At 41.8% G+C, this 14,212-nt stretch overlaps 1 protein-coding gene across 1 annotated transcript in view; it reads left to right on the forward strand.

Annotated features, from left to right (window-relative positions):
* Positions 1–14,212, forward strand: part of sdk2b (sidekick cell adhesion molecule 2b) — an 846,423-nt gene that overhangs the window by 546,949 nt on the left and 285,262 nt on the right. The window contains 1 exon segment of the mRNA XM_084331013.1: positions 8,574–8,680. Within this exon segment, the coding sequence (XP_084187139.1) occupies positions 8,574–8,680 (107 nt within the window).

Genomic DNA, 14,212 nt, shown 5'->3' on the forward strand with positions numbered 1-14,212 from the left:
ACCCAGAAAGCATACCAACGCAGTGAACGCATGCAGTAAAATACAGCCAATTAATTCATAATCAACACAGACCCGGCGCGACCCACACAGCTACTAAATATAAAAAAAATTTAATTTCACTCACCATTGACGACGTTACAGGAAATAGTGTCCCTCGTAAATAGATTCCCTCCCATCTGATCACTTGTAAATTAAATCCATCCTTCGATATTTTCTGATGAAAAAGGTCTCCATTCGTCTTCCCCAGCCAGCCCACTCAGAGCGAGACTAAGTCGGCCCATCTGACCTGGTAGTCTGATAACCTTGGTCGTGGGGGTCTATCTTGGTAGGTTTCAATGCATCTCCCGGTTCTCCCTGGCCACAGGTAAACACATGTTTCGCGAATCCTCCCCCAAACTCCTTATACTATCTCCGATTACTGGAGATCACTGGTGATGACATCATCACAGTCACGCTGCGGTCCTAATGCTGGCGCAAAGTTTAATTTAGCCTACTGTGTTGTTACAGCTGTACTGTATTGTACCCATTCTGCAATCTGTTAATAAAATTTTCCATCAATCAATCAAACAGCCGAAGAACTCGATGACATCATCACAGTCACGGAGCTCTTCTCTGATTTGAGTGTCAGAACTTTGAGGGCTGTCAATCATTCAATCCCTGTTCGCGAGTGGCGTGCGCAATAATGCACGGGCGGGGCTTAGATTACTCAAATAGCCTATTTTGATTGGATAATAATCAACTAAGATCAACCCGTGCACTATAAGTTGCACTATAGTGATTGACAGCTCGTCATCACTGCAGTTATGTGATGAGCAGGCCTGATCAGAGAGCTCAGAGCTGTCACTTGGCCATTTTTTAAGGAAAAGAAATTTTCGCTGGCATTTTTTTTACAGAGGAAAAAATTTCGAATAAAAAAATAAATAATAATAATAAAAAAATATATATATATATGTAAATTAATAATAATTATGAGTGAATTTGTGCTTCACATGTTGTCATTGAATAACCTCCACTGCTGTCCACGGTAGCCCTGTTTATCCTCAGTGGTGTGTGTCCCCCCTGCTGTCTCCTCCTAAAATCCACGATCAGCTCCTTGGTTTTACCAATACAGACCACTAATGTAGCTGTTGGCCAAAAACACATCTCCCTGAGTTTTAAGCTAGGCTAGTGGTCCATGCTCCACCAAGTACATGATCCACCAAGGTCCATGATCCACCACGGTTCGGTACGTACCTCGGTTTTGAAGTCCAGGTTCGGTACGGGTTTTCGGTACAGTGGGGGAAAGTTTGGCTTTCCATGTTCCACTCAGGGGTGATGTATTGTGCAGTAACTAATTGTACTTGTAGGGCTGTCAACGAATATTCTATATTGAAATTAATAATCGACTTGAAAAAAATACTATAATAATTTATTAGATTGTGAAAAAACATCCCCCGGTGGGCGGTCGTTAGTGGTTAACATACCGTTGTATTCGTTAGGTACACAGCCGTACTGAACCTAAGGTCCGGTACTGAAACGGTTCGGTACGGATACGTGCATCTTTACACCCCTATTGGTAACATTGTAATAGTATACGTGTACATGTGCTGTTAGTGGCTTTGATGATATAAGATGCTGTTCGTATCCGTGGATCTAAAAACATACTGAACCGCTAATATATTTGCCTCCTTTTTGTGTGTGTGATTTTATCTGCAGATTCAAACAAAGCATTTACAACCATAAAAAAGGGGGTCCAAGTCGGTCTTCATTAGTCGAGTTAAAAAAGCCTTAATTAATTTATCAGCTTGTTAAATACATAATAAGTCTTGTTTATATTGTAATAATAGCCCATAATAACCAAAGAGCACCTTCCCGAGGCCTTTTCCCTACACCACTAAAAGGGCACTTCAATTTGATTTATTTTGCACATAATTTCACACACATCCAAATACTCTTAAATAATTTTTGCACATGTTCATTTAGTTTGACATGTTATTGAGAATAAATTAGTTTGAATATAGCCACCAGTGATGTCATCGGGGACATTGAATCCTTGGTGTGTTAATGTTGTGTTAATTACAGCTCCGTGAAATTATGTTGACCTCTCTATCTCCCTCTCTCTCCCTCTATCTCTCCCTCTCTCTCTCCCTATATCTCTCCCTCTCTCTCCCTCCCTCTCTCTCTCTCTCTCTCTCTCTCTCTCTCTCTCTCTCTCTCTCTCTCTCTCTCTCATCTCTCCCTCTCTCTCTCCCTCTCTCTCCCTCTCTCTCTCCCTCTCTCTCCCTCTCTCTCTCTCTCTATCTCTCTCTCTCTCTCTCTCTATCTCTCCCTCTCTCTCCCTCTCTCTCTCCCTCTCTCTCCCTCTCTCTCTCCCTCTCTCTCTCCCTCTCTCTCCTACAGTTATTGAGAGTAAATGAGTTTGAACGTGAGTGGCCACCAGTGATGTCATCGGGGACATTGAATCCTTGCGTTGTGTTAATTACAGCTCCATGATGTGACAAGGTAGCGGTCCATATAAGACAAGGTGTTGCTATATTTCCATCTACATCATTTGTTGCTGTAATTAACACAACACACGGATTTAATGTCCCTGATGACATCACTGCTGGCCATGTTCAAACTCATTTACTCTAAATAACTATCAAACAAAATTAATTAATTCAAACCTTTATTTATTCTCGAAAGGACAATTGAGGTCACCCTCATTTTCAATGTCGTCGAGACTTTACAGTCATTTCAATGCATACATTTTTTACAATATAATAATAATAAATATTATTAACTCTATCTATATAGCACTTTTCACTAGGGATGTTCGATATTGTGCAACTCTTAATTTCCAATACCGATACCGAAATAGTATAAAATTAACATAGGCAAATTAATTAATTAATTAAAAATGAATGTGTGCAAAACTGTTTTTGGATGTGTGTGAGATTATGTGCAAAATAAATGAACACCCCTTTAACACTATGGGTGCCATGGGTTAAATTCATTATATACCATAGGTTGCCGGCTCTATTTGTGGAGAAGTACCCCTTCTTTGCATGGCTATAACTTTTTAAATTCTATTGCTACATTGCCATTATTAGGGCCCATTCAAAGTCCTATATGTATTGTTCATTGTGTAGCAACGTTAAACTTTTTCATTCACATATTCATAGTAAAGTATGGTCTAATGTATAAGTATGTTTTCATCTCTTTCTGCAGCTTTCTCCAGAACGTGATATATAGCCCCAAATGCATTATATTGATGATGAAATACAGTTTGATGGCAATCGGGGCGATATAAAAAATTTCAATTGGACGTACTTCTAGAATGATCTACGTATGATCTGATGATGACCGGATGGGCGGGGGATCGTTTATAATTCCGTGGGCAGCGTTATATCATTCATCTAGTGTGGGTGATATGTTCATCATAACAGTTTATATGGAATACGATCAAAAATAACGCTGAATCTTACCGTATCCTCCTCGCGCCGTTGGGCAATGAGCGTGGAACAGTCATTTACCTATTATGGTATGTAGAAATATCGGGTCCATTTCCAGCTTGTATAATAGTATATATGTCCAAATCATGTTGTTTATCGAGTTATTGGCAATCGATCGCTATGTATTGTGTCGAGATCGAGTCCCGGGAGCCAAACAGAGTGCCCGGAAGTAATATGGCCGACCAGCACAACCTCCATAGCACTTCCTGTTTGGCGATTGCGCTGATCGGCCACCAGATGGCGCTCCTGAACCGCCAGAGAGCTCAGTGGGTCCTCCTGGTGGATCTCAGGCCAGCGGAGGGGAAATATGAATCCGATCGCAGATTTTTGAAATATTGATATAAGGACGCTGTACAGCGTCCTCCGGCAACTTGAGCATGGCCGGGAATGACGCTGTAAGTGGTAAGTGGTAAGCCGTGCTTCTCATAATGTTGTGGGCTTGTGTCCCTTCTTACTACCCGCTGATCCAACCAATTATTTGCCTCCCCTTTATATTAATTCATATTTTTATTTGCACTGCCTTCCTTCTTGCCTGGGCCCCGTTCCTCGTCGGGAGCAGGGTTTAGTTCAGTTAGCTGGATGAACCATGGCCACGCCCCCGCAAAGAAATGCCAGCTCGCTTCCTGAAATATTTCTCAGTCTAGATCCCATTATACCATTCTGAATTATGTTTTTGTGCTTCGTTTTCCTAGAGGGGGCTTTTGAAATGTATAATAATAGAACTAAATTCTGATAATAAATCATATTGAGCCTATAGATTTACTTTGTCCTAAATAAAATAATGCACGTCATATACGGCGCTCGGAGTCGCGATACACGCTGCATGTGGTTATTTTAATAACGGCGCATTGCAAATGTGAATCCTGCAGGGATATTTTTAATGAATGAAACCTATCGGCCGTTTGGCTCTGATTAGTTTCATATATTCTCCGCTGTAGATTTGCTTAACGAAGCGCCCGGATTGTGTTTCATTCAAGCATAAAATTGAAGTGTCTATGCGTGGATTGTGGTTTTTGTGTGATATTGTAACTGGGATTAAAATGTCTGATGAGATGCGCTGTTTGACGGATTTGAGAAATTGAATGAGCCGTTGACGTCACATTAATGCATTTGAGAATAAAGAGATAAAACTTCATTCAAAAGAAAAATATTCGAAACACGGGTTTCTTGTCCATTGATGGATACACAATGAATATATCCCGTCTGGCACAGTGGTCCAACGGCTAGTGCTTAATCCTGTTAACTGGGCGACCCGAGTTCGAAACCCCGCGTTTCCAATATAATTTTTTTGGAATATAATATTAATGATTATACGCAAAAGTAGCCTAGTTTTAAGTTAAAATATTATAAATCTACATGCATTGAGGATGTCATTCTTTATATAGCTCTCAACGTGCACCAAATTGGTGTATTTACATTGCAAAAAGAAGAAAATGACTAGAAGAAGGGGGATTCGAACACGGGCCGTCTGCGTGAAAGGCAAAAGCACAAACCGTCACACCACAGTGCAGATTAGTAAAACATCCACCATACATCAATCAATGGATAAGAGAGCCGTATCCTTATTCTGAAACAGTTGAACGAATTATTTTCGCTAGCAAGATCTCATTTGATTATCCATTCCATAAACCTACTGCCAGCAGGCAAGTTTAAAGAAATATAATCTGATTGATTGGGGTAATGAGGGACTTAAAATTTGCCTATAGACTATGCATTTAACTTGTCGGCGAGGCTATTGAGCCGTACTGCAATCTGTTAATAAAGTTTTAAATCAATTAATCAATCAATGCCGTTAGAAGATCAGGATTTCTGCTATCGACACTGCTGTCTTTTCAACTGAAGCGGCCGTGCGCAATTATCCAGAGTCTCAAGTCTGGTTCGAGTTAACAAGACTGAATCAGCGTTCGAGGAACAGGAAAATCCCGGCTTCAAACATCGGGTTAACTGAATCTGGATAATGGGACTATTGATCGACTTAGTTGAACCAGGTACGGGGAATAGGGCCCAGGGACACGCCTTCTCAAGTTCAACTTTCAAGTTTTTTTATTAGTTGTCATACAAAAATACAGAATACTTTTATATGAAATGCTTTTTCCTGTTCTGCTCCTGAGAGTGTGCTAGATAAAAATAAAATAGATAAGTAAAAAATAGAAGTCAAAAGTATGTAACAAGTGTAAACAAAAGTGTTCCAAATGTAGAAACATGAATGTGTCTGTTAAAAGACTTCGGTATTCAATATAGACATTGGAATAGGTTCCATAGGACTTTCAGATATGTTCCCTTGGGAGGACAAACACTAGGGGGTGCTGCGGGACAGTCAGACTGGTGGTCAGAAGAACGGCGTCCGGTGTACTGCGGAAGACACGAAGAAGCAAGGAACACGCCCCTTCCCTGCGCAGACCGCCGACGAGAGCAGACGTGCGTGAGAGAGCTCTCCAGAGCATCGAGCTAACGGCTAATAACGTGGCCAAGTGAATAAGTATAACGCACAGTGTTAACGTGTTAGAACAAGTATAGTATCGAGACGTCGTGTTGCCGAAGAGTACGGTCAACCGACCAACGTGAGAAGACGACGGAGACTTTGCGTGTTAGCAGTCTAGGTCGAGAGCTAAGTTAGCCACACTGGCTACTAGGTAATTATATCATTGTGAGTTAGCCAGGTAGCTTAGCTCGTCGTGCCCACCAAGCTATCAGAGGAAGAAGGACGTTTCACCCAAGGCTTATACTGGACATCTCGGGCACCAGCCAGACCACCAACTGACTACCCGCACTACCCCGGCCGGGGTGTATCAGGTGACGGCAGTGTTCGAATTATGAGGGGGCCAATGGGGGCTCAGCCCCCATAGCTATAGTCTGAGCCCCCATAGTCAAGACCCCCTGTGGGGGTCTCTCAAAAAATTTATATAATTTTTTTTTTTTACTAATTATTATTTATGTTACCTAAATAAATTGTTAATAGATCATATTTTTATTTTCAGTTTTTAAAAGAACAGAGTAATTAATGTTGTGGAATAGGCTGCATTTCACCTCCAAGCCGTTATGCGTCGCCCATGAGCGTCGCCCATGAGCGTCGCCCATGAGTTTAACGCTACTCCAACCTAGTGAAGAGGAAGCAGACAATTTGTCCCTCGGAAATAGAGTAAATGTATGTAACACAATTAACTATACATATATAAATAAACAATAAACCTCAAATGTGCAGACAGACGGAACCGAAGAGAGAACGAGTGAAGAGGAAAAACTCAGCTGCAGGGAGCGGGCGTGATGGGTCTTCTGGATTCTGGACTGACATGAGACACTTTAGAGCTGTAGGAGGAAAAACTGAGGAAGTTGTTGTTACTGTTGTTTACTTGATGTAATGTTGCTGCTTATTTGGTAACATGCTGCTGGTATTTTGATCACTGTATAGTTTTTGCATTTTGACAGATTTGTGGGAGAAAGTGTTAAGAAAAACGTAATAATTGCCACTTGAGATGATGCAATCTATAGCTTGATGTAATGGCTTCTGATAATGCAGAGCTCTAATTGCAGATGTTGTTATTACTCTCGTGGTCTGAGATAGAAAAGGCATCAACCCCTGGCTGCCTGTGTGACACTTTAAGTCATCATGATGTGGCGGCTGTAGCTCAGGAGGTAGAGCTAGTCGTCACTACTCACTTTGGATAAAAGAGGTCAGTGGTTTGAATCCCGGCTCTTCCAGTCTGCATGTCGGTGCCATGCTGCAGTAGTTACTTTTCTTCTTGTTGTTCTAAGAAGATGCTGCTACTTCTAATTTATTTTTCATTCAGTTCTTGATTACCTGTGCACATTTGTTTATAACATTATTTATTTTGATTTATACAAGTATTTATTTTATGTTCATTTTATTATCAGATGATAATGTTACTTACTGAATCCTGATAAATGCTGCTGTTGTGCCATACAACTATTTATTTTCCATTCGATTATTTTGTTAGTTTTTGATTTATAAGTGCAGAGACAAATAAATGTTAATTCAAGTTCATAAATTTGGTCTCATTTTTCAAATTAAATTGTTGTATTTTATAAGGTGCAAAATGCAAATAAGTAAATATGGCATTATATATCAGAGGTGAGTAAGAAAATGAACAAATATTGATTGTTAATAATGAGACTGAATAATGACATCACACAATAGTCTAATGATTAGACTGTTGTGTGATGTCATTATTACTTAGTATTAGACTAATCCTAATGAGATATTCCTCTAAATATGACTTCGAAAACAGCCACAATTTCAGGAAAAAAAATGTAAAAAAAAGAAATCAGGTGGCCCCCATAGCTCTCAGATGATAATTCGAACCCTGGGTGACGGTCTACAGAGACCACTTTATCGCCGTAGAAGCACAGACTTTATGGAACATGCGTGCTAAAGCCAGCCACGGCTAGACTGCTTAACGTGAACTTGTTGTATTGTTGTATGCGCTGTGGCGACGAACTTTGATATGTGCGCATGCTCGTTAAAGGTACACCCCGTGCTTTTCCTTGCCTCTGGAGTACAGCCCTTTTATTTGTTCAGGCTCTCAAGGGAGTGAAAGGGCCATTGTGTTTGCGGCCACTACGTCCCCAAGCTACGACTCGGCGCTACAACGGGGGGGGGGGGGGGACTTTACCCATTCCTTTGGGGTTATTCTTTTCTTTGTGGTTATTTTGTGATGCCGGCTTAGTATAGATAAAGTGCATTTAGATTCTGTGGGCCCATGCAGATTATATATATATATATATAATCTGCATGGGCCCACAGCACATGGTGTTGCCGATTTATGCCCTTTTTTTTGGACGCTAAATGCCCTTTTTAACAAGGCATTTGCCTGAATGATTTTTTTTTTTTTATTTAGATTTGTATCTGTATGTTTCTTCCATTTAATTGGTTGTTTTATTAATTGTGTGTGTGTGTGTGTGTGTGTGTGTGTGTGTGTGTGTGTGTGTGTGTGTGTGTGTGTGTGTGTGTGTGTGTGTGTGTGTGTGTGTGTGTGTGTGTGTGTGTGTGTGTGTGTGTGTGTGTGTGTGTGTGTGTGTGTGTGTGTGTGTGTGTGTGTGTGTGTGTGTGTGTGTGTGTGTGTGTGTGTGTGTGTTCTCCAGGTACCTGATCCCCTCTCTGGACCGCTCCCACGCCGGACTCTATCGCTGCATCGTCAGGAACAGAGTAGGAGCTCTGCTGCAGAGGAGGACGGAGGTGCAGGTGGCCTGTATGTATCTCTGTCTCTCTACCCCTCTCTCTAGATATATCTATCTGTGTGTGTCTATATTAGGGCTGACCTCGACTAGTTGAATAGTCGACTAATCGATCGAAAGGAGCCGTAGTCCCAGTAATAGTAGCCTATGCCTGTGGCAATGGCTAATGGGGATCCGAATAAACTAAACTAACTAAACTGCCAACCTTTCCAAAAGCGAAGAGGCCTAGAAGCGTGGCTAACGCTAATGGCGCACACACCAGCGAGGCTAACTGCCTAAGAAAACGGGCACAGAGGCACTGATAGAGGATTTCACACACTAGACAAATATCACAATGTATCCATCAGTGGACAAATTGCATGCTTTCGCAGAGGACTCCTTCAGTCGACTCCTTCAGACAATATCCATTTAGAGCTACAACGCCTGCTAATAATGCATCATATAGCCTGTATATACACACAAATGTGTTTCCTGGTTTCAATGGGTTAATTAAGCACTCCCATCAGCCCAAATAGAATGATAATAGAATGTGTGTGTGAAGGCGGTCGTCCTTGCGCTGAAGGCTGTCGTGTGGCAGGGGAGAGACGGGGACAGATGCTGGCGGCGGAGGCCAAAGAGATCCACCTCTGTCCCCACTCAGACTCTGTCCCTCTCCTCCGCCGTCGTCCACCCCGACAGCTGTTCCACTCAGCGCCTCTCGTCAGATTGATTGCGTTGTTGTTGTTTTAGTTGTAATTTTAATTCGGCTCCGTTCCAAATGTGTCACTTATTTCACTCCCCACTCTCCTTTTGTCAACAACATCTGCTCCTCTGCAGCGGGGGCAGGGGGGGACAGGGACGTGAGGGGTGACGGGGGTTCGGTAGGATATGTTTCCATAAATCCAAGCTTCGGTTGAAGTTTGCTCAAACTCCCTCTTCCTGTTAAGTGGTTATTACAAGGCGTGCTGCTGGGCAGTAATGGAATGTTGGCGGAGGCACCGCGCTCTCCGCTCTCCGCTCGCTCCCTATTAGTGTTAACAAGCTCCTTCCTCACAGCTGCCGTGCTGCGGAGGGTCTGTCACAAGTTCTGTTTTCAATCCTGTGACGGTGACACTTAAAACATGGCTAATGGACCGCAATTTATATAGCAGCTTTTTTATCCGAAGCCTCATCATCATTGCCTCACATTCACCCGCTCACTCAATAATAATAATAATAATAAAAAAAAAAAATAATAATAATAATAATAATAATAATAATAATAATAATAATAATAATAATAATAATAATAATAATAATAATAATAATAATAATAATAATAATAATAATAATAATAATAATAATAAATTGTATTTGTATTGCACTTTTTGTTCACTAGGATCCCAAAGTGCTACATAAAACATAAAAACATAAAAACATAACATAAAACATAAAACATAAATTATTTTATTATTATTAAATTAGGGCCCGCGTCCACTTGGCGCATATTTCTGACCGCACGCATCTGTTTTCAATGTATTCCAATGGGGAGGGAGCGCATGCGGCCGCCTCTAGGAAGTGCGCTGCCGTCGGCTTCTTTTCTCAGCTTTTTTGTGCGGCCGAAAGTTGAAACGTTCTCAACTTTCAGAGCGATGCGCTGGGCTCATTTTCAGACAACCAATCACAGCCATTCATCTACCACTCTGTTTGTAACCTGACACCGGAGCTGCCTGCCTGTCTGGCTGTCTCCCACAGACCATTGAGATTCGCGACAAAACTAATAATAATAACTACACGAATACACTACTAAAAAGCTAATAAAAAGCAAAGGGCGAACTGTGGTGTCAGGCAATAACTATATATATAATTAATATACAATAAAGTTATTCAAATATGCTATAATATGTGCAAAACCGCGGCATGGCTGTAGATTTCTTTCTGTCATCTACAAGATGCGCTGCATGCCAGCGCTGCCGGCGCACTCCCAGCATGTTTCACGGAGAAATATGCGCTAGGTGGACGCGGGCCCTTACTCACACATCAAAGTTATGTTTATTGTAATTCTTCCATTGACATGGAAGCACGAGATGCAGCACTCAGGGCCCCGTTCCATGTACCGGGATAACCGAGTTAGCCGGATAACTTTATCAGGCTAACTGTGTTAGCCTGACTTTCCGATTTCATGTACCTGGATTTCCCAAATCACCATGACAACATATCCAAAAGTTTGAGCCTGCTCGAAAGCAGAGTTCAAGTTCAAGTTAGCCTGAACTATCGCCACGCCCCCGCAAAGAAGTGACAGCCCGTTTCCTGAAACTATTCCCACAGTCTACGATCTGCATTATACCATTCTGAATTACGTTTTTGTGCTCCATTCTTCCAGAGGGGGCTTTTGAAATGTAAAATAGACCCAAAATGCTGATATTAAATTCACTTTGTCCTAAATAATGCACGTTATATATACCGTGGCGACGGTGGCGCTCGCTCGTGCGATGTACACATGATGTGGTTATTTTAATTGTAACTGGGATTAAGATGTCTGATGAGATGCGCTGTTTGACGGATTTGAGAAATTGAATGAGCCGTTGACGTCACATTAATGAATGAGGATGAAGAGATAAACTTCATTCAAAACAACGGATATTCTAAACACGGGTCTCTCGTTCATTAATGTATAAACAATGAATTTATCCCATCTGGCCCAGTGGCCCAGCGGTAGTGCTCATCCCTGCCAGTTCAGCGACCGGGGTTCAAATCCCCGTGTTTCCAATATGATTTTTTTGAATATAATATTAATGATTATACGCCAAAGTAGCCTGGTTTTAAGTTAAAATATTATAAATCTACATGCATTGAGGATGTCATTCTTTATATAGCTCTCAACGTGCACCAAATTGAATTATTCCTATATTGCAAAAAGAAGGAAAAGACTAGGGCCTTGAACCCCGGTCGTCCGTGTGAAAGTCAAAAGAAGAACCCGTTACACCACAGAGAAGATAAGTAAAAGATTGACTATACATCAATCAATGGGTAAGAGAGCCGTATCGTAATTCTGTATAACAGTTAACTAATAATTTTCGCTAGCAAGATCTCATTTGATTATTCAATCCAGCAGGCAAGTTTAAAGAAATATAATCTGATTGATTGAGGTAATGAGGGACTTAGAATTAGCCTATAGATAACGCATTTAACTTGTCGGCGAGGCGATTGAGCCTATTGCAATCTGTCAATAAAGTCTTAAATCAATTAATCAATCAATGCCGTTGAGAATCAGGGTCTCTGCCATCGATACGTGCTGGCTTTCCACCTAAAACGGGAGCGCGCATCTAGCCTGACTTGAGCCTGACTCTCAAGTCTGGCTTGAGTTAACGAGACTGAATCCTCCTTTGTGAAACAGGAAAATCCCGGCTTTGAACATCGGGTTAACTGAAGCTGGATAATGGACATGTTGATCGACTTAGTTGAACCACGTACATGGAACGGGGCCCAGGTCTCGGCCATTTGATACGAGATAAACTAGAATAAATACTAAAATAAATACTGATCCTCATGACAGACATACAAACTGATGCAAAAAAATCCAGTAAAAACGAATCATTCAATTAAAACAACAAATTGATTCAATAGAAAACAAATCCATTAAATAAAAACCTAGTCTAATTCAGTAAAAACTGATTTAATTCAATAAGACTAATATGATTCACTGATTAAAAGTGATAGGTGCCATGAAGTGCTTCGACACTCTGCTGCCGGGAGGAGCCGGGAATCGAGCCGGGAATCTTTCACGATTACCGGACAAGCGCTCTACCTCCTGAGCCACTGTCGCCCGACCTCCCCCCCACCCTGCACAGGAAACACACCGTTATGCTTGAGCAGAACTGATGACAAATAATTGACGATGTGTCTAAAATTGCATCTTGCTAAGTCGCTAACGATTCACGCCAGCTTTGGAATTGTGGAGGTGTCTTATCATGATGTCACTGTTTTCCATTTTCCATTTTCCAACGTCGGCGTTGGTTGAATGATTGAAATATCATGAACAACATACCAAGAACAACACAATTTCACTCTGAAAAAGAACAGGGAACTTGACAATAACACCCATTAATAACCATCGGTATCGTGGTTTGTACGATGGTATTATTTAAGAACCATGGTACCTACCAAAAGTGGTACCATATACATAACCATACACACCAGGGGGTCCAGGGGGTCCCATATACATAACCATACACACCAGGGGGTCCTGGGGGTCCCATATACATAACCATACACACCAGGGGGTCCCATATACATAACCATACACTCCAGGGGGTCCAGGGGGTCCCATATACATAACCATACACACCAGGGGGTCCAGGGGGTCCCATATACATAACCATACAGTCCAGGGGTCCCATATACATAACCATACACACCAGGGGGTCCAGGGGGTCCCATATACATAACCATACAGTCCAGGGGGTCCAGGGGGTCCCATATACATAACCATACACACCAGGGGGTCCAGGGGGTCCCATATACATAACCATACAGTCCAGGGGGTCCCATATACATAACCATACAGTCCAGGGGTCCCATATACATAACCATACAGTCCAGGGGTCCCATATACATAACCATACACACCAGGGGGTCCCATATACATAACCATACAGTCCAGGGGTCCCATATACATAACCATACAGTCCAGGGGGTCCCATATACATAACCATACAGTCCAGGGGTCCCATATACATAACCATACAGTCCAGGGGTCCCATATACATAACCATACACACCAGGGGGTCACATATACATAACCATACAGTCCAGGGGTCCCATATACATAACCATACAGTCCAGGGGGTCCCATATACATAACCATACAGTCCAGGGGTCCCATATACATAACCATACAGTCCAGGGGGTCCCATATACATAACCATACAGTCCAGGGGTCCCATATACATAACCATACAGTCCAGGGGTCCCATATACATAACCATACAGTCCAGGGGGTCCAGGGGTCCCATATACATAACCATACACACCAGGGGGTCCCATATACATAACCATACAGTCCAGGGGGTCCCATATACATAACCATAGTTAGTGGTGAGGGGTTAGGGTTAGTGGTGAGGTGGTAGGGTTAGTTTCTAATCGTATTGCTAAACGGCGTGGAAATATGACTTCAATATTCATAAACAGATCTGGAAGGCATGGGAGAAACCAGAATGTGAACAGAATTTAGCTGTTTAGAATAGAGCTTTACCAACCATATATCTTATATCTACTCATATGTTCTCTGACTCTCTGACTGATTGTTGGATATTAGAAAAATGATACGCTCACGTGTGTCTGAGGGGGCAACTGAAGAAGACAGGTTGATTAGATGTTGATATTAACTTATTAAAGACGTCAAAAATAATATGCATACGATAGGTCCAATATTTATGCAGATGCTTAAATTAACCAATGCCCACATGCAGGGAAAGAGCTTAAATTAATAAACAGTGCTGCTGTCGCATGTCATTACTGGGATCGTTGCAAGGCAAGTTGAAAGATGTGAATGATTTAATAAAGAGTTTTAACCCATGCTGAGGAGA

The sequence above is a fragment of the Notolepis coatsorum genome (genome assembly GCF_963971535.1).
Source record: "Notolepis coatsorum genome assembly, chromosome: 15".
Classification (NCBI taxonomy): Eukaryota; Metazoa; Chordata; class Actinopteri; order Aulopiformes; family Paralepididae; genus Notolepis; species Notolepis coatsorum.